Source organism: Coregonus clupeaformis, chromosome 17, assembly GCF_020615455.1.
Source record: "Coregonus clupeaformis isolate EN_2021a chromosome 17, ASM2061545v1, whole genome shotgun sequence".
Lineage (NCBI taxonomy): Eukaryota > Metazoa > Chordata > Actinopteri > Salmoniformes > Salmonidae > Coregonus > Coregonus clupeaformis.
Genome location: NC_059208.1, coordinates 41,662,397 through 41,683,245, shown reverse-complemented (window position 1 = coordinate 41,683,245; position 20,849 = coordinate 41,662,397). Strand labels below are relative to the sequence as shown.

Genomic DNA, 20,849 nt, shown 5'->3' with positions numbered 1-20,849 from the left:
AATATTAACAGTCTTTATTCAATGCTTTAATTAGGAGTGTTACTGCTTGACTGGAGCAAAATATTGGACCAACACCAGCCTTTCAGGTTAAGACTGACCAGCAATGAAAGAAATTACATGAAATATCCATTCATGAGATATGCAATAATTTTTTTCAAAATCTTGATTTTATTTACAAATATTTAACAGAGTTAATGCATGTCTTCCTCATTTCAGTTTTATGATTCATTTTACAATTTTGGCTTACACACAAAGGAAAGGGACTTTTGACCAAACACACAATAATTAATAAGTAAAAGGTTGTTCAATATTTACAGACAAGGGAAAAAAGTATTTATATACAGATTAAAATGTATACCAAAGGCGAGATTAAGCAAACTTTATGGAAGCAACATAGATCCTGGTTATAAAACTGTATTTAATGCTATGTTTAACCTGAATTATATACAGTTATATTAGCATTCATTAATCAATAGTATTTTTTATATGTAACAAATGAGAAACATATATATATTTTTTTTTACTTCACATACATTTGGCCCACTATTAGGAACAGAAAATGGGAGCATGGGTTTTTAATGCTCAACTTGGCATTATAAACTCTTATAAAACAATCCAGACCACTATGTCCTCTCACAAAGGTGCATTAACAAATATTTACAAACGTAGCCTACTGTAATGGTTGTGTACTGTAATGGTTGTAATGATTATTAGTTGTCAGGGGGCATGTCCAGCCGAGTTCTATACTATCACCATGGCAACAACATATTACCATTTTATGATCAGTGTTCATGTGATTCAATGAGATGATAGACATTCTGAACTTAATAGCCTACAGTGAAATGGGGGTAAGTAAACAAATACAATTAAATAAATTCCTCATTTGTATGCTTTACAGACAGAAAAGGGATGACCATATGCAATGAAAGGCTAGACAAGGAAAGGATGCGTTGTTGTGTACAATGCCTTATATTTACAAAAAAAAAGAAATGGTTTGTATTTGTTTATGTAATTTGACAGTTGATATTCAAGAGAGGCTATATATATATATATATATATATATATATATATATATATATTTATTTTTTATTTTTTATTTTTTATTTTTATAAGCATTTTACAGGCATAAAAACATAGGACCCAATTAATAGAAAAACAAACATTACGTGAGGTTGACAGTGAATATAAGCATTTAGACCATTACAGCGTTGCTTTTTTTTCAAGCTGTTTTGTGTGCATGTGCATGCATGTGTGATTGTATTTAAGAGGATGTGTATGCTATGACAGCACGGAAATAGTCCATCTAGATCAGAGCTCTACTTGTAAGGTAAATCCCACTGTAAACCACAAGTTACCATGGAGATCAGCATTACCTTATACCTCTTGACAGCCAGTTAACCTGTGTTTATGCAGGCTCATGTCCACATGTCAGACTTGACAACTTCAACTCTGGTGTTTCATAAATCCTGGCAGCCATTTCAGACACACTGATAGAAATACAAATCGAAACCATACCCAAAAGCTTTGCTGTGTTATAACAGATATTCCTGTATTAAAACAGATAATCCAGTTGACAAAATGTCAATTTTCAACTTTTCTAAAACACATAGGCATACTTACAAAAATACAATGTTTTCGCAAATAGACAAAGCAAATCCTCAACCAAAAGCAGAACACCATCAGCTATTTGTACGAGCTAAATTTATCTGAAAAATCCAGTGGAATGTTGATCAGTTGTTTGTGTGTACAACACAGTAGTAAAAAATAGTCCTCTAACATTTTTGTGAGAAAGATAGAGTCCTAAAATCCACCCCCCAAAAAAAAAATCCCTAGATGAGATCTTCCATCTTCATGTACAAAAAATACAATGTAATACCTCACATTCATCACATTCAATCATCAAATCATTATCAATGTCTTCTACCTCATACACTTGCTATCTGCATGGCTCTGTTTTGAGTGCCTTTAGTTGATTAATTTCAAAATGTTCCACAGTTGGTTTATGAGCATTCTACCTCAGTGCGTTCCTTTTAGTCACTGGTATCATCCTGCTCACCAGTCAAAAACAGAAAGGTGAACAAATAACATCTGGAGTATTAGGATTTTGAGAACCATATCCCAGCATAATATGTCCCAGTAAAATGTTATGATTCTTTGAACACCTGACTGATAAAGGGCTTTGCTAAGGCCGGGGCATACATGGGTGGACCCATTTAGAGACAGGGAATCCTATTACCGGTATTGGATCCCGGGAGCAGCAGCGGTCATGGCCATTCAGTTAAATCCAGCCTTTGCTCTTTGAAAGTCTTCCCAGTTCCTCGGCCCAGCGAGGGGTAAGGCAGAACAGAGAGGAAAGGGATGGCAAAATAGCAGAATGGCCCGTTCTAGTTGCTAAGGGCCAGCTTGGTTTGTTGCTAAGGGCCTGTCATGTGTCTGCAGCGTAGCACACAGAGCCCTGCTGCCACACCAGACAGCTGGTTAACTGATATCAGGGGCTTGGTGACCAGCCATTTTGATGAGGCAGAGTGGGTTAGTCCTTAGTGGCAGGGGTCAAAGGGGTATTTGGTGACCCCGCCGTGAAGCTCGACCACTGCCTCTGTCCAGGAGATGAGGTCACCCGCCAGGTGACCTCCGCAGGAAGCCTGGCTGTAGATTTCATTGGGTGTGAGAACGCGGGACCACAATTGGAGGTCTGACATCTCGCCCACGAAGGACTGGGTGGCATCAAATCGGCCACCTAGGGTATCCTGTTAGGAAAGCACAGGGTAATTGTTAAGACTAAAGGTCCACAAAACATGTACAAGTACTAGATGTCCCACAATAAAATATCAATACACAATTATTTAAACAGATTTGTCTCGTCTTTGAGTTTCCACCTTTTTCCCCTTCAAAACAAGGTTGGTTAATCGCCAACAACGTTCTAAAACTAGGCAGTTCAGATCAATCAACCTTCGTACTTAAACCATTTCATGGCCTAGTCTCATGGTAACTTTTTGTTTGTGGCCTAAATCATCAGTCACTTCCTGGAACGCACTAGACATGACATTTGAACCCTGGTCAGAGTGGATCTCCCAAGGAAGCCCAAACCGAGTGATGAATTTGAAGCATTAGCAACAGTTTTAGCTGTAATATGCTTCAGAGGGATCAGTTATTTTACATATACATTTTAGTCATTTAGCAGATGCTCCAATCTGGACTCGGGGTAGATGTAACAATGTAAACGTAAATCTGGGACATTCCAATTAGTTTGATATGTTATGTTTTGTATGGTATGAATTAATTTGTGGATGTCCATCATCCATGTCGTATGATATGTTATGAATTACAATTCATATGATATGTTGTGGCTAATGTTAGCTAGGTGGCTAACGCTAACGTTAGCTAGGCTATGGGTTAGGGGTTAAGGTTAGGGTTAGGAGTAAGGTTAAAGGTTAGGATTAAGGTTAGGGGAAGGGTTAGGTAACATGCTACTAGTTGCAAAGTAGCAAAAAGTAGTAAGTAGTTGCTAATTAGCTAAAATGCTGAAGTTGATTTCTAAGCTTAGTTTTTGGCAATAGCCTGTGTCTTCTCAGGACACAACTAAATGATAATCCGCTTTAACATGATTGTATTAACAGCTTTTTGTGTTCTGCAAAGCCTAAAATCAGCAAACACACACACTGTAAGTGTGACAGGTAATTCCCTGCTGGTAACATTTGGAGGCAGCAGTGGGCACTGTTTGAAATTTCAGTTCTTATTCCAGCTTTTATATGTTCTTCAGAACTTTGAGTATGCAAATTTATAGAGAGAAAACATATAGTTGTACCTGTTCCTGGCCCAGAATAAAGACTCCACCAGGCTTGATGGGATGCCATGCAGATAGGTTCTCTCCAGACCCCCTTTTTACGCCGTCCTGGAAGGCCTCCCAATGCCCATCATGTGTTGACCATGTCATGCACAGGTGGTGCCACTTCCCATCTGTCATTGCCATGGGCAACGTCACTGCCTGTGCAGAGAAATAGAGACACTGGCTGATTGATTGATTGGCTCAATCCAAAGGGTCTAAACAAAAGATTTCTGTGAGAGAAAAGGGCAAAGTTCTGTTCGGAGAAAGAGAGATTATTACTAGGTTAATTTATTGGTATATTGGCTGACTGTAGCCTCATTGTCTTGGGCATTTAGAAAAAATTCAACACAAATGTTTTTTTGTTTTTGGGAGATATTTTATGAAAGATTTGTCAGGTTTTGTGAATAGGTAGATCTCCCAGGTTGAACCACCAAATCCCCTCTTGTCTGGGTGAACCCCTGACTCATGCACAGGTACAGTATGGGCCCAGACCATGTGTCTATCCCAGCGTCCTCCCTGTCATGAGACGCCTCTCCGCATGACTGTGCTAGGTAAGCTGCTTGCCCTTTGCCCTCTGAGGTCTTATGCCATTAGGGAGGATGATAGATGAGGACAGGGCCACTGTCTGTAAGGGGGCAAGACGGGGTGAGAGCAGGCTGCAGGTGAACTGTAACTGCCACAACTGCCTCCTGCCTCGTTCCTTGAGGACAGGAGATAAATCGAATTCTGGTGCCTGATTGGATGACAATGGAGTCACCTGCCACTGAAGTGTGAGCTTGCTTGCCTTGATGTGATTGATTTCCACTTGTGCTGCCAATGGGGCAACTGACTGATAACATAAGCTTACTTAAAATGATGATAGAAATGTTGAAACACTCCTTTCTAAATGTTAAGTATGACACATCATAGTAAGAAACTATACAGTAGAAGAATGTACAGTGCATTCGGAAAGTATTCACACCCCTTGACTTTTTCCACATTTTGTTACGTTACAGCCTTATTCTAAAATGTATTAAATTGTTTTTTCCCCCTCACCATCTACACACAATACCCCAAGATGACAAAGCAAAAACAGGTTTTTAGACATTTTTACACATTTATTACAAATAAAAAACTGAAATAACATTTACATAAGTATTCAGACCTTTTACTCAGTACTTTGTTGAAGCACCTTTGGCAGCGATTACAGCCTTGAGTCTTCTTGGGTATGACACTACAAGCTTGGCACACCTTTATTTGTGGAGTTTCTCCCATTCTTCTCTGCAGATCCTCTCAAGCTCTGTCAGGTTGGATGGGGAGCGTCGCTGCACAGCTATTTTCAGGTCTCTCCAGAGATTTCGATCAGGTTCAAGTCTGGGCTTTGGCTGGGCCACTCAAGGACATTCAGAGACTTGTTCCGAAGCCACTCCTGCGTTATCTTGCCTGTGTGCTTAAGGTTATTGTCCAGTTGGAAGGTAAACCTTCGCCCCCAGTCTGAGGTCCTGAGCTCTCTGGAGCAGGTTTTCATCAAGGATCTCTCTGTACTTTGCTCCATTCATCTTTCCCTCAATCCTGACTAGTCTCCCAGTCTCTTGCACTGAAAAACATCCCCACAGCATGATGCTGCCACCACCATGCTTCACCGTAGGGATGGTGCCAGGTTTCCTCCAGATGTGACACTTGTCATTCAGGCCAAAGAGTTCAATCTTGGTTTCATCAGACCAGAGAATCTTTTTTGTCATGGTCTGAGAGTCCTTTAGGTGCCTTTTGGCATACTCCAAGCAGGCTGTCATGTGCCTGAGGAGTGGCTTCAGTCTGGCCACTCTACCATAAAGCCCTGATTGGTGGAGTACTGCAGAGATGGTTGTCCTTCTGGAAGTTTCTCCCATCTCCAAAGAAGAACTCTGGAGCTCTATCAGAGTGACCATCGGCTTCTTGGTCACCTCCCTGACCAAGGCCCTTCTCCCCCGATTGCTAAGTTTGGCAGTCCACTGTGTTCTTGGGGACCTTCAATGCTGCAGACATTTTTTGGTACCCTTCCCCAGATCTGTGCCTCGACACAATCCTGTCTCGGAGCTCTACGGACAGTTCCTTCGACCTCATGACTTGGTTTTTGCTCTGACATGCACTGTCAGCTGTGGGACCTTACATATACAGGTGTGTACCTTTCCAAATCATGTACAATCAATTGAATTTACCACAGGTGGACTCCAATCAAGTTGTAGAAACATCTCAATGATGATCAATGGAAACAGGATGCACCTGAGCTCAATTTCGAGTCTCATAGCAAAGGTTCTGAATACTTATGTAAATAAGGTATTTCTGTTTTTTTATTTTTAATACATATGCAAAAATGTCTCAACCTGTTTTCGCTTTCTCATTATGGGGTATTGTGTGTAGATTGATGAGGACAATTTTTCATTTAATCCATTTTAGAATAAGGCTGTAACGTAACAATGTGGAAAAGGTCAAGGGGTCTGAATACTTTCCAAATGCACTGTATGTGTGTAAGAAGTGAGTGCAGAGAATACATATCTTCGCAAATTGGTCACTAGGGGCACAATGTGAAAATATGCAAAATATTCAATCATGCTCTTACCTTGTCGTTAACCAGTAGTTCCATGGGGTTGTTGCCCCATTCGATCAGAACCAGTTCGTTGGCCTGTCCCGGGACAGAGTAGGAGAAGGGCGTGCCGAGGCCAGGCCCTGATCCCCCTTTTATCCAGAGGCAGACAGTGAGGGCGAAGATTTCGTTGAGTAGGGTCCTTTTTATCCTTCCATACATGTAGTTAGTGCGCATAGGGAAGCCAATCTGGAAAGCATCCGGACTCTTTGGCTTTTTCCGGCTACCTGTTGGAATACAAAACAGCTAAATATGAGCAATGAACAGCTGAGGTGTGAAATTAAAGTAATTTGCCAAAACATTCTGAATATCTGTCCCTGCAGCTGCAATACGGAATGCATGATATATCTCGGAAAAGAGTATACAGTATCAAAGTGGATTATTATCAGAGAGTTTCAATACCAGGGTCAGTGTTCCTGTGGTTAAGGTGGCTCAGCACAGTTTCCAGCTTGTTGTGTCCACGGCCAAGAGGTCTTGGAGCTGGCGGCTTGCTGTTATAGGATGGACGAGGGTGATGGCCATGGTCATCATTGCCATGGTGATCATCATCATGGTGACCATTTCCATGGTGGTCATCATGGTGGTCATCGTGAAGATCATCGTGGTGGTCGTCGTGGTGATCATCATGATGGTCGTCATGGTGTTCACCAAGACGGTCATCGGGATGGTCATCATGGTGATCGTCATGGTGGTCGTTATGGTGGATGTCATGGCGGCCATTGCTACGATCATAATGGTGGTCATAGTGTCGGTCATAGTGATGGTCATCATGGTGACTGTTTTGACGGTTGTTGTGGCGGTTGTTGTGGCGGGTGGGGGTGTGGGTGTCGTGATGGTCATCATGGTGATCGTCGTGGTGACCGGGTCCGTGGTGGTCATCGTGATGATCATCATGGTGGTCATCGTGGTGACCGGGTTCATGGTGGTCATCGTGGTGGTCGTCAGGATGGTCATCGTGGTGGTCGTCATGGTGGTCATCGTGGTGGTCGTCATGGTGACCATAATCATGATGCCCACCGTAGTGATTGTTGAGCTGCTTCTCAAGTGCATTGACTTTGCGTTGCAGGAGGTCTCTCAGAGAGCTTGAGTAGGAGCTGGAGGAATTCCTGGCCTGGAGAAAGAGAGATAATTAATAATAGTTATAATAGGAAATGTTTGCATACCTTATTATTAGTCCATGTGCTTGGTTATTAAAACTTTGTGGAGCATATCAGTGGAAATGTATTTCCATAATATAACTTTTAAAGAGCTGAATTGTATTTTTTTTTTCAAGGATGCTCAAATGCATTTATATTTTGTTTTGTTTTAAAGACACCTCTTCTACTTAAGCCCGTTCTGGGTTGCTTAATTCGGCCATATTGTGCTACTCCTAATCTCTCCAAGTGGGCAGATAAATGAAATAATAATAATTTGGTTAGGCATAAGGACATTTAAAGCCTGCTCCTCTCTCCCTGGCAACCTCCTTCCTTCCCTACCTCCACTTCTGTCAGTGTCTCTGATCAAATCCAGCTTTACTCAGTGCCAGAGCACACCAAGATTATTAGCTCATCACTATGGATGATGCTAATTGGCATTGAAGGTGTCTAGCACCCTGCAATGCTTGGACACCGGTTTGTGGCATAGACATCCTGTTAGGTGACGGAACTCCAATCTCAGCTGTACTGTCTTTGTCACCCTCAAGACAAAGGATTCTTGGTAACACTTTCTATGAACCACCAGTGTTATTAAGTGTTATTAATGCTTGTATAGGCTATAAGCCTATCTGATGTTTTATAGCAATAATTTTTGGTAACAGTTTCTTTTTAGAGCCTGACCAATATATCGTTTCATCTATATTATCGGCCGATATTGGCCTCATACCGATATATCGATATTGGCTGACAAATCCACCGATAACTGATATTCAATAAATGGGATGAAAAAAAGTGAATTGTCATTATTGTCACAATGTAAGAAATCAACATTTGAAGCAATGTTTTTTGACAATTGCTCTTTTGGATTGCAATATAAGAGAACTCAGTGTGGAACATTTTCACTTTTTAATCTCCCTGCTGTAAAACACTATATCGGCAGATATATCGACCCCCCCCCAAAGGGTTCTCTTATGGGGACAGCCGAAGAACCCTTTGAAGTTGTAGATAGCACCTTTTTGTCTAAGACTGTATACCAAGTCTTATAGCAAGTCTTACAATTCAATATGGAGTGCTAGAATCACTTTAAGCGACCTGTTGGTCCTCTGAATTGATAACACAGATGGTTCATAATGAGAAAAAATAATTCATTAGAGTTAAAAAAAATATCTTTCATAATCCCAAAAATAGTTGTCAATTAAGTTGGATTTTGAATCTATACAGGAACTTAATTAATGCATGGGAAAATTAAGAGTACAAAATAAATAAATAAACTGTGTTCAGTTGGTTGTTAGTGTCAATGGTCATAATGTCATACAATCACTCAACAGGACCCTCTCCTAGGCTTCATAAATTCCCATGGCATCAGTGCAAGACTACCCTATGGTGAGAGTCAGGATAATTAACTAATCAATTTAGGTCTTCATACGCACACACGGATGGAGCTTGGGCTGTAGGCCACTTATATCCTCAAGGCGTGGGAGAAAGCCGGAAACACCCTTTGTCGTGCCTAATTTCAGGTCAGTAGCGAGACAAACAGTGTCCCGTAGTGACGCATAAGATGACCTCTATTTACACAAAGGGCAAATAAGCTTCCTATCCCTTTTCCTACTCATCCTTTGATGCTGTTCCCACTCACCTGCAAGTTCTCCAGCCTCTCCTTGAGTGTCTGTAGTGTTTTCCTAGTCTGCTCAGGGGAGAAGGCCCCATGCTTGCTCCCAGAGTTGTCCTTTCCTCTGTGGTGTGGGTCTGATCGGTGCCCGTTGTTCAGTGGGTAGTGTGGGTCCCCATGGTGGTCAGTGTCATGGTAGGAGTGGTGCGAGCTCGGGTGATGGGAGTTGTGACGCGCGGGTCCATGGTGGTCGTCGTGATGGTCATCGTGATGACCCACCCCCCGGCCAAAGCCCTCACAGAGGGTCAGCTTGGCAGTCAGTTCCCTGATTGTCTCCCGCTGGTCTAAGATGGTCTCCTTTTGCCGCACCAGGCTCTCTCGAAGGTGCAGGATGGTGGATTTGGCCTCGTCTGATATTCCTATCCCCATTCCCATTCCCATCGGCCTCCTGCCATTACCATTGGGTGCCCCTGCAGCAGGTCCATGATGCCCATTACTGCTGGGTCTGTCGTGGGCAGGTCCGTGTGCTGCCCCACCTGGTGTGAAGCAGCTGGGGTCTGCGTCCGCTGGAATTGGGGTGCAAACAAACTTGGGCTGGGCTCCATAGTCATAGTCTAATCCCGGCAAACTAACAACAGCCATTGAGGAAGATATGAGAGTATAGAGGAGTAGAGAAAAAAGAGGGAAAGAGGGTAGGATGAAACCTGGAAGTACTCCACCCCAACGCATTTGCCCTGTAGACAAAAGCATCAGGGGTGGGATGGCGTTGTCGGCCATCTTTCGTTGACGACTCGCTTCTCTCCTGTCAAGGGAGACTGTCATTTGGGGCTGCTGGCAAGCTGATTTGACACATGGCAAAAAATCCCTAAATCCCCTGTCCAACAGGGTAAATTCCTTCGAGAAGTATTCCAACACGCCGGACCTTGTCTCTCTGCTAAAGCCGTTAGCGCTTTATCACCGTGTTGCTGTATCAAACAACACACATTGGTTCCATAACAGGATAAATGGCTGTTGAAGTGTCTGCCTCCAGTTGATCCCTCTTGGCACAGCGTGCCTCCTGTGTTCGGCAGCCAAAATAATCCCTTTATAGCCGTCTTCTATCCATCCATGAGGTCCAATGGTGCTCTCGTCTGGAAGGAAAAGACAAACGGCGATTAGTCATTAATTGGAAATACTTTTTTTAAGTCTTGGGAAATATTAATTATTTCAAACCTTATGCTATCACTTCAGTGAATAAACAACAACAGCAATATACGAGGGCTTGATCAGAAGTACATTGATATACTGAACAGTACAGTGGAATGGGATGGCAATGACAGAACTCGAGCACAGCAGGGGTTGGGAGTAAGGGAGCTAGGATCATAAGTTGGTCCTGTTGGTCCTCTGTAGCTCAATTGGTAGAGCATGGCGCTTGTAATGCCAGGGTAGTGGGTTCGATCCCCGGGACCACCTATACGTAAAAATGTATGCACGCATGACTGTAAGTCGCTTTGGATAAAAGAGTCTGCTAAATGGCATATTATAAGCAATTCAACTACAATTATTTAGTCAATCAGTCACCGCTATTGGTTTTCAATGAGCCAGCAATGGCTTGAAGTGAATGATGCCAACAGCTGAGAACCCCCCTGGGCAGTGTAATCAGATTACAAGGCAGCCAGCAGGATGCAGTTAATGAATGATGGTTTTCATTTTAATGTGGACAGACAGGCAGTTTACTATGCAGGGCTAGGACGTTATTCATACTGGAACAACGGGAACAGTTGTCAGAGACAAGGGGCTAACACCAAATAAAATATATTGAAAGAGCCACAAATAGTGCCAGTGTGATTGAGGAGGTGTGTACAGACTAGGATAGCACAGTAGCCCTGAGTTACAATGTACAGTAATGGAAATAACTGCTCTTGACCAGGGATATATGAGAATGATGTTTATGTACCTTTTTATCTTGGGAATAGCATTTAACAATGAGCATTGTTAGTATGAATATTTATGTTATTCGTAATGTGTAGTCAGAGATTGACGTCCATCAAACCACCTGACTGCAAACATTCTAAGAGTAGGTATAAAGCCTCAACTAATTCAGCAGTTCCTGAATAGAGGGTCAGTGAGGCAAAACCAGGAGAAGGTAACAGATTGCTCAAGGACACTGCCTTATAAGCCTCTTACCGATCCCCATGGCCATCATCAATTCACCACACCTACCGATAGGCCTAGGCATACTTCTAAAAATATAATCCCCAGTCCTATATTTTGATCAGATTATTGTGAGTTTATTTATTTGTCACATTAGTCATACTTAATCCAGTGTATTTAAAGGTAGAGCAAAATTACATTGCCACAAGCAGCACCACAGATATTGAGATGAGCGAGATGCAACACTTCACTCTCACACAGTAGCCACGGGACCAAAAGAGCAGAGAAGTTGAGCCTTGCACTTCAACGCTCTTAGTTGTTGCGGAAATTTACCCACTATGCCGTTTACTTTCGGCATCTGCGTCATATCATGGAGTCTACCTTTAATCAGATACAATAAATTCGGAATAATACATAAAACATAATTTGATCAAGTTGGCAATTCTTGATATGTCAGCATGCTATATTTCAACTTCTACAGTGGATTAGAAAAATAATGCGGTAGAATAAACTAAGTAGTATGCCTAAGCATGTTTTAATGAGGAATTCGCCGCTACTGGATGTGTGAACAGATGTAGAGTATGGATGACACATTAATCTGCAAATGAACTCTCCACTGTCTGTTTTCACTCTCTTAAACACACTAGAGAAATCAGACATGACTTTTGAAGCGTTTCTGCGTCACACATGATTTGTGCATCATCATATTAACAACCACAGAGTATTTTATTCTGAGGTAATATAATTATTTGGATTACAATGCAGGGTAACACTTTACATTAACTTGCTCTAAACGTATATAGTAAGTAATGCTGCAATTACCCTTGTAACAACATTGTATTAACATGTTCTTATAGTAATTTGATAATTGATTTGTAATTACACATTCTGACACCTGTTGCTAAGCAGTTTTTATTGTTACACAGCTGCAAATAGGAAGACTTGAAAACAACTCCCTTACTAGGTCATTACAAAGCAATTATTAAAGGGATACACAGTAAATCTTTTCCCTGTAAATGTACAGCATTATACTTGCACCAGAGTTGCCAGCTTAATACTGTAATTTTGCTTTACAGCCGATATGCTGTAATATATTTGACAGTACTATTCCATACTGTAAAACATATTACAGCATCACTTCTGTAAGGGGATGATGTAATGTTTTACAGTAAGGAAAATAGTATTGTCAAATATATTACAGCAATATTACAGTATTGAGCTGGCAACTCTGGTGCCAGTATAATGCTGTAAATATACAGTGAAATTCTCCCTGAAATCTAAATGTAAGAAAAATTATACATTTGTGCATAAAATACATTTATTTAAATTGGTAATAACATTAACAACAAATTAACAACAGAATTGACAATAGAAGTAAGAACAGTTAACACATATGTAACCAAATAAGAGCATAATTACAACACTAATTTAAAAACGATATTGTGTGCCTGTGTGTGTGGGGTGTGGGGGAGAGAGAGACAAAGAGAGAGAGGGAGTTGGAGTTAAAACTGGGATTGGGTACAATCCTAGATCTATGGTCATTAGGGCAACTATTTGGGGTAAGGGGGTTTAGAGGCAGTGAAACACAACGGGACAGTTTGGGCAGGAGAGCATCCAGGAGAGAGAAGTCAGCGCAGCGTCAGGTGTTCCTCATGGGGCTCCGTAACAATCCTCAGTTTTGATTTGTCAGCTCTTCTCCCCTCTAGGACAAGCATAGAAAAAGAAAGAATAGAATGAGAGACAGAGAGCACCAGGGCTGTTAGTCTGTGGGTAAAAAGATAGGTGACAAGGTACATATCAAGCTGGTGTTGTGATTTATTTGATTTGTGTATGTTTGTGTGTGTACTTACCTCACAGGTCTTCATTCAAACTCAGTGAGCTTTTGGAAGAATGGGGCAATGTAGGGGTTGAGAACAGCTGGCTTCCTATGGGCCACCTTGTCATGCACTTTGTTCCATCATCTTGGGTTGATTTGAACCCGTACAGCCATATATCCAATATAGTTTATGAAATCAATTGAGGCATTGAACAAATACAAATAAGATAGCTAGATACACCTACCTCAAACCCTACCTAACTTATAAAATATTGCTATAGCCTACACAATACCACAGATTATTTTACCAGACTCTAAACATTTTCCTTTCTTTCTGTGCAACCACATGTTTGCATACTTCTGGTAAAGTAGACAGGTTTAGCTAAAACTGTAACAGTATGGAGCAATGTTGTTGAGAGGTTATACGGACATGGACGTATGTCGTACAGCTGAGAGCCGAGTGAACCGGATTACACACAGGGTTGTGACAGCTAAGGATAACATTGTTGCGGTGTTGTTGCCATTCATGCTCTCCCCATTGAGTAGACTGTATCACGGTGACATCTAGATGGCTACCAATATTAGTTATTTCTTGTGTAGGCTGCTATCCTACTTTAAATATAATCCTGGGAAAAAAAAAATTGGCCACGCTACTAGCTACCGCCAGCGACACTGATAGAGCTGCCCAGTGGAAGCGCCTTAGGTCGGCAGGCACCTCGATACAACACTATGGGTCATATCCAATGGTCATATCTTTTGAATTGCTAGAAACAAGCCCTGTAGAACATTTCTCTGTAGTAATGGTGAAAACATAATGGTCCCGAATCTGCAAGCAGTTTATTCTCTATGGCACTCAGAGGCTACGGTACAGCGAAGCCTATCATCACAACAATTATTATCTGGGTGATTTCTTTCAAGGTCGCACAGCAAGATATTTACGAGCAATTTAGAGCAGACCAAAATGGCTTGTGCCAACATGAGCTAGCTAACTAGCTAGGTTAGCTAAGAAAACATGCAGTAATTCATCGTTGGTTAGCAATAAAGATACTTATAAACAAGTCAAGGTACCTACCCAGCAGCTTCTGAAAATGTCCTTCCACTTCACAGCAGCTTCAAGAAGTTATTTAATAAAATAGTCTGATATTCAAGTCTCACCGGACAGAATGAGGTTGACCCCTGAAACGGATCATTTGGATCTACAGTAGGCATAAGCTATTACTATAAAGAACTGTAATTTTTACAGTTAATAACAGTATTTTTTCAGCGTTTTACCCATAATGCAGTGCAATCTACAGCATTAATGCTGTAAAACAGATTTACGGAATTTTACTGTGCATTCTACAGTTTTTTTACTGTTGAAATTACAGAAAGTAGTGAGAGATTCTGGCAATTAAGAAGAGACATACTACAAGCAGAGACATACAAATTGTATCCACGAGATCATCTGACTCTGGGTAAGTAGAAAAACTGCTTAATTGCCTGAATCTCGCTCTATCCCTTTACATTATTGTGTAACAACATGTATAAAAAGGGTACATGCCTTAGGAATTTACTTAGTCAAGGAATTATATAATTGGTCATTTTACTATCATTAAGATTTTGGTTGTCACCAGATAATACAATTTACTCAATACAATTTAATATGCCATTATTTGTTACAAAACAGCCATCATCTATGATGTTTGTAATTAATACTGATGTGTATAGTTGTCTATGAGCAATATTATACTTTCAATTCATGTTGGACCTAACTTCTCATTCTAGATCAAATGCACTATCGACATTAACATACTTCTAAAATATATATTCAGAGCCGTCATAAAGTAGGTCGTTTTTAGATGACCCTTACCAAGTCTTGCTCAAATCATCATTATCACGTGTTTCTACTTCTTTGTTCCTTTCTGCTTCACTGCTCCTTCATAGAGCAATTATAGTAACACTGATACTTCCTATAGGTTATAAGTAATATATTAGCTGCCTTTAATTAATAAGTCAATGGAATGACTAAATGTGGTGTAAGTCATTGTTTTGGGCGACTAGCTATACACAAACAATCTTCCCAAGCCTTGGCAAGTCAAAGTCTTCTGACCAGGAGGGACTTTCCTCCTCCCAAGGTTGACTCACTAATAGGATTACCAGGATTAATACCTGAGGATGGGGCGGAGGATTGGCCCTGGCCTGCTCACCTCAGAAAGTCAAGGCATTGTTATCACATGTGTCAGAGAAGCTGGGCCAGTCTACAGGCCACAAGCCAATTCCAGCCAGACGTGGGTTGATGTCGCCATATGCCCTGTCCCATTGTTGAAGCGTCTCCTCCTCGTGCCCTGTTGTGCTACCATCATGCCCCACGGCACGCGTATTGAACAGGGCTGATTGGCATGTAAACTTGGCGCAGTGATGCACCCTGTTGCTTGAATATGACTAGCGCATGAAAGCTTGTGATCAATTAGAAAGAGTAGAAAGGAGACAAGGGTTAACCTTGACACAATATATAGAATATGCTAGCATATAACTGCTCAGAGAGCATTTGCAGATATTTCATGTTGACTTTTCCACAAGGTATGCCCTCCACAACACATTCCCATAGAATAAAATTGTTCATTATAGGCGCTAAGAATGGTACACAATTTCCTTTAACCTGATTCTAAATTAAAGTTTTAAAACTGTACAATATATCACATCATGGGTATGTGTCATATATAATATCAAGGGTATATACTAGTACACTAGCTGTGTAGAAATATAAATACTACTTTGAAAATCTGACACTGTATCAAGGCAATGACGTGTTCCAATTTAGTTGTACCTTTTTTTCACCTTTCGCTCTCAACATTTAAAGGACAATTCTTCCCCTTTTCAACCTCATATTCTTCATCTCCAGCACCGAACCAGTGTCTACATATGTGAAAACAGTGCATTTCTATGACCTGTGGTTAAAAAGATAAGAAGAAAGGTCTTTAAAAAATGCTTCTCTGTGACACAACAGGGTAGGATTAAAAGTAAAATGCAGTGATTTTCAAAACCCGCAACGAGTGTTTAGTCCAAGGGAGGGTATATTCTTGCTCCCCGTGTCACCGCGAATCTCATAGTGTTTGAAAATCACTTTAAAAAAAATAATGTTTTAACTTTTGATAATGTCATTGGGAAGAACTTTTTAACTTTATATTTTTTCCTACAAAACGTAGAAATGTGCCATTTTAACAGATGTTGACACTTGTATTGTGCTGCAGATAATGAAAATGAGGTTGAAAAGTGGTGGAGTTGCCCTTTAAATGTGGATCTCATTCATTCTCTGGGCCCCTCTGTGCCATAGCCCTCTGTGCTACCCACCACTGTGTAGCACAATTAGAGTGTACCACCACAGACTGGCCAAACCAAGCAATTACTAAGACACAGTCTACTATAAGTGGCACCCATTCTGTTTCCAACACGTTTTTTGTTAACTGGAGTAAAACAATTATGTAACAGCAACATGTGTTCAAAAGACTCTTCATTTTGGCTTGTTAAGCATGCTTGCCGATAACACTTCATAAAAATAGGCTGAGCTATGTTAACTTCACTGCAAGGGTTGAAGTAAAGGTCTAAAGGCTGTGTCCCTGACAACCATGACACGATGTGACGGTTTACCTCTGGGCAGCTATCAGGATCCTGCAGGACAGGTGTCTCCTGACTGTACAGTTGTTTACCATGCTTACAAAAGCTCATTATCAAGTGTGTTAAGAATAAAACACAGACACTTAATCTGACCATAGATTAGTTGAAGCTGCAGAAGAGCCAATGTTTCATTGTAATCCACAGTGGAAAGGAAATAATCTAAAATAATGATTGTGTTGCCTTACATGCTTTAGTTCTAAAACAACTCATGAAATGCAGTACTCTTATGACCAATAGGAAATATCAGCAACAAAGCAATAATTGGTTCTGTATCGCCGCGACTATGTAGAGATGTCATATATTTGAAGGTGCCAAACATGTGGGCCTGGGTCAAAGGTCATGTCATGACCTTGACACGAGCATGTGGCCACAAGCCCATCCAGAGAACAGCTCAAAGAAGGCATTGGACTGAGAAATATGCCTATGCTGGTGAATATTCCAGTTAACACAACCAAGGTGATCGTCTGACTTCACTCTAAGTTCCCATGGACTCTGTGTACTGTAAAACACTGGTAACTGTCCATGACCACTACAATTGCATTTTATACAGTAGGAGCTTTGTAAACTAGCACTATCCAAACCCAACTTGGCACAAGGGAAGATCCCTTTAAAGTGTTTATGTACTGGGGAAATACCTTGTTATCCAATATATATTTGCTCAGTATTTTGGAAAAATCCTCTATTCAGTATCCCTAGTCAAGCAATCATCATGATATGATTTTGCATTACAGTCTTAGAAAAAAAGGGTTCCAAAAGGGTTCTTCGGCTAGGTTCCAAAAGGGTTATTCGGCTGTCCCCATAGGAGAACTCTTTTGGGTTCTATGTAGAACCCTTGAGGGAACCCTATTTGAGTCAGAAAAGGATATTAATATGATACATATGATACAAACCTTGTATCCAATTGATGATCTCTTAGAAAAAAATATAAACTACTGGAAAATAACTGATATTGGCTCAAGGTGAAGGGAATGTTGGAACATAACTAACAAAATTACAGTTAACGAATGTTAATCCAGTTTATACAACGGGTGGGTCTAATCTTGGATGCTGATTCGTTAAAACCTCATTCCAGCCGGTGTCTATTCCACAAGTTACCACCGGCTAAATCTATGACGTTGAAATGCTTATTTACTCTGTTCCATCTGACTGCGCAATCCACTGTCTCATCAGCTCAGCCAGGCAATTAATATACTAGATCTACACTGTAAAAAGCATCTAGACATTATCTCCCATTTCTTTTAGACTAGCATTTGGTTTTCAACAGCAGAGATTTGTAATAACCTTGCTGTCTGTCTCTCCGACATTTGCAACATTGTTTCAATATTGAAATTTGATCTCCAGCTGTCCTATGGTAATGAACGTGTCGGGAGTCGGGACGAGACAGACAGGCTGGCAGCTTTTCTCAGCCAGTTGAAATCATGAATCAGCATAATTTTAAGGGATGTACTGTATACAAAGAAATGTCAATAGAAAAACATGAAATGCAGCTAGTTTGCTGTCATTCCAGCTTCAGTTTGAAGTGACTGTGTTAGCTGTGCAGTTGGCTATCTCTTCTGAACTGTGGCCTGGCGAGAGATGTTGGTGTGCATCTGTATGTTGTCGATGGTATGTGTATGTTTTGTTCTACCTTTAACCAAAAGACTTCTACCAACAATGGTTCTCCAAATGGTTCTCCTATGGGGACAGCCGAATAGCCCTTTTAGGTTCTATATAGCACCTTTTTTTCTAAGAATGTACAGATGAATTACATTTCAATCTACTTCTCTATTCTATATCTAGTGAAGCATAATCACAATACCAAAGTACAAACTTGAGAAAAAATGCAGACAAACAAGATTCCAGAAATAACCATACATGTTGAAAATTAACAAATTACCAATAGTAAATACATAATGCATCATTCAAATCCCAATGCAATGCTTGAAAACAAACATGCACAGTTGCAGCAATACAATTGGCTACTCCAAAGGAATTATATAATTCCTAAATAAGCAGTCACAACTTATCTATTTGTAATACTTTGTCACATCAAACTGTTTCAGATCATGCTCCTATATACTGTAGTTGAAATATCACATATGATCCTATGGAAAATCGGACTATTGTATAGTTAATGTACATGGAAAAACATTTCCTATACTTTTCACAAGTTACATATTATAGACATTTGTAGAATCCCAGGTAAGGTGTCTTGACAATTACGTAAAAATTACTGACACTCTAACACACTAATACTACATTGAGTGAGACCAATAATAGCTATACCTACAAATTTGAGCATATTGTTTTATACTACCTTTTTCTGAATCGAAGACCACCAGATAATAAGAACCCTACAACTTTGGAGACATTTACTTTCAATCTGAAAGGCTCAACTCTCTGTTTCTAAAATACAGTTCTAGCCAGGCTCTATCAACCATTTGCACAGAGCAAAGCAGATTATCCTAAAGGTAATAAAAAAATACCTTTAGATTTGTATATTTTAAAACATTTGCAACCATCCCAAGGAGTAATACATGTTTTTGGGGAGAATAAGTTTCCTTACCTGGACACAAGCTACAGAGTCCCAAGCTGGTTAGTCCATCCCAACCACTGATCAGATTGAAAAGGATTTGTTCTAGGAGGATAATTTTAATTCTCTCTTCCTCTCCCTCCCTCTCTCACTCCTTTGTTTGCATATCCCTCCACTCCTCCTGGTTCTCACGGTCAACACTTTTCTTGATTCTTCTTGACTTTCAAGACATCAATAAGTACCCTTTCTCAGGTTCAGATTATTTCCCTACAGAGCTTTGGACACTCCTTTGCCCATGAACACCCAAGCATTAAAATTGAACTGGTAAAAAAATCTAAGTATAACAAAGGTGTTTATGAGCCTATATTTACAATATATAATATATATATAAGTTGATTAATTAAGTCCAAGCAACTGACACACTTTGACTACACTATATTCTACTTCCATGAACAAGAACAAACTAGGGAACCATTTATATAAGCGAAGACCATTGGGGAAATGAAACAGACAAAATGCAAGGTGGTTATATGATACTGAACATAAACTTCACATTATATTGATATGACAAATACACTGCAGAAGCATAGGTAATCACATGAAAGGAAAAGGTACTTTTTCTTGAAAAATGTATTATATGATATTGTTAAAGATTTAGAATAGTTCGTAAATACCTTAATAAAGAAGATGAATCTGCCTTTTCACTTTTCACATACCAATAATAATATATTTTCTAATGCTAATTGCGGAGAGTTCAGACAGTTTGGAGAGAAAATGGTGGATGAGAGAGAAACAGATTTCTAGAGGAAGAGCGGAGGATGGACAAGAGAGGGCGGAACAGGAGGAGGGTGGACAGGAGGAAGGACAATGATGGCGAGGAGGGAGTGTGAGAGAGAGGTGAGATGAGATGGACATTGGACACTAATTGTCATGTGAACGCCAAGTAGTCCTAGCCAGTGAGAAGTCCTGGCTAGTGAGAAGTCCTGGCCAGTTAGAGACTGGCCAGTGATTCTTCAGTTCAGCCAGTGTGGCCTCTTATATGCTGGGATCAACAAGAATGGCATGGTCAGTGCACAACACTAGTCGGCATGTTAGTAGCACACAGCTGTTGTTGTTCTACAGTATATTGCTGAATTTGAGAGCCAGGGTCACTCTCAGGGGGTCTACTGTAAATTTGGAGTCAAAAGTGAGCAAAAATTGCAAGTGTTACATCAACTCTAATAGTATTAAATTCAACACTCAAAAGTCTTAGCTTTTTTTTAATACTCACAGAATTTCTGTAACTCTGCAAACAGCTGCAATTTAACACTGGCCAACACTGGTTATTGTTGCATTAACTCTATACTGGTACCAGTCCCCAGAAATCGTGAAATCCTATTTTTATTTTCTCAAGTACACATTTTGCACAGTGCGTGCCTGCAACAGCTCGGAAACAAACACCATTGATAGAGGAGGGTAAAATCATTGGCATTGGCAACAGTCGCACAGTCCCATCCAACCTATAAGATTAAGGCCTGGCTTTTCCACAAATAAGCACATTTCATAACTCCAATCGGGGCTCTCC

The 20,849-nt window shown here is 40.4% G+C and overlaps 1 protein-coding gene across 1 annotated transcript; it reads right to left on the bottom strand.

Moving 5' to 3' along the window:
* Positions 1-1,127: 1,127 nt before the first annotated feature.
* On the bottom strand, positions 1,128-19,363 carry LOC121585574 (neuronal pentraxin-2-like). The gene is made up of 6 exons (XM_041901899.2): positions 19,319-19,363; positions 9,198-10,300; positions 6,831-7,539; positions 6,405-6,655; positions 3,806-3,985; positions 1,128-2,747 (listed from the first exon to the last, which is right to left on the bottom strand). The coding sequence occupies exons 2-6, from the start codon at positions 9,990-9,992 to the stop codon at positions 2,538-2,540; spliced, it is 2,145 nt and encodes a 714-aa protein (XP_041757833.2). The 5' UTR covers positions 9,993-10,300; positions 19,319-19,363; the 3' UTR covers positions 1,128-2,537.
* Between the last annotated feature and the right edge of the window lie 1,486 nt (positions 19,364-20,849).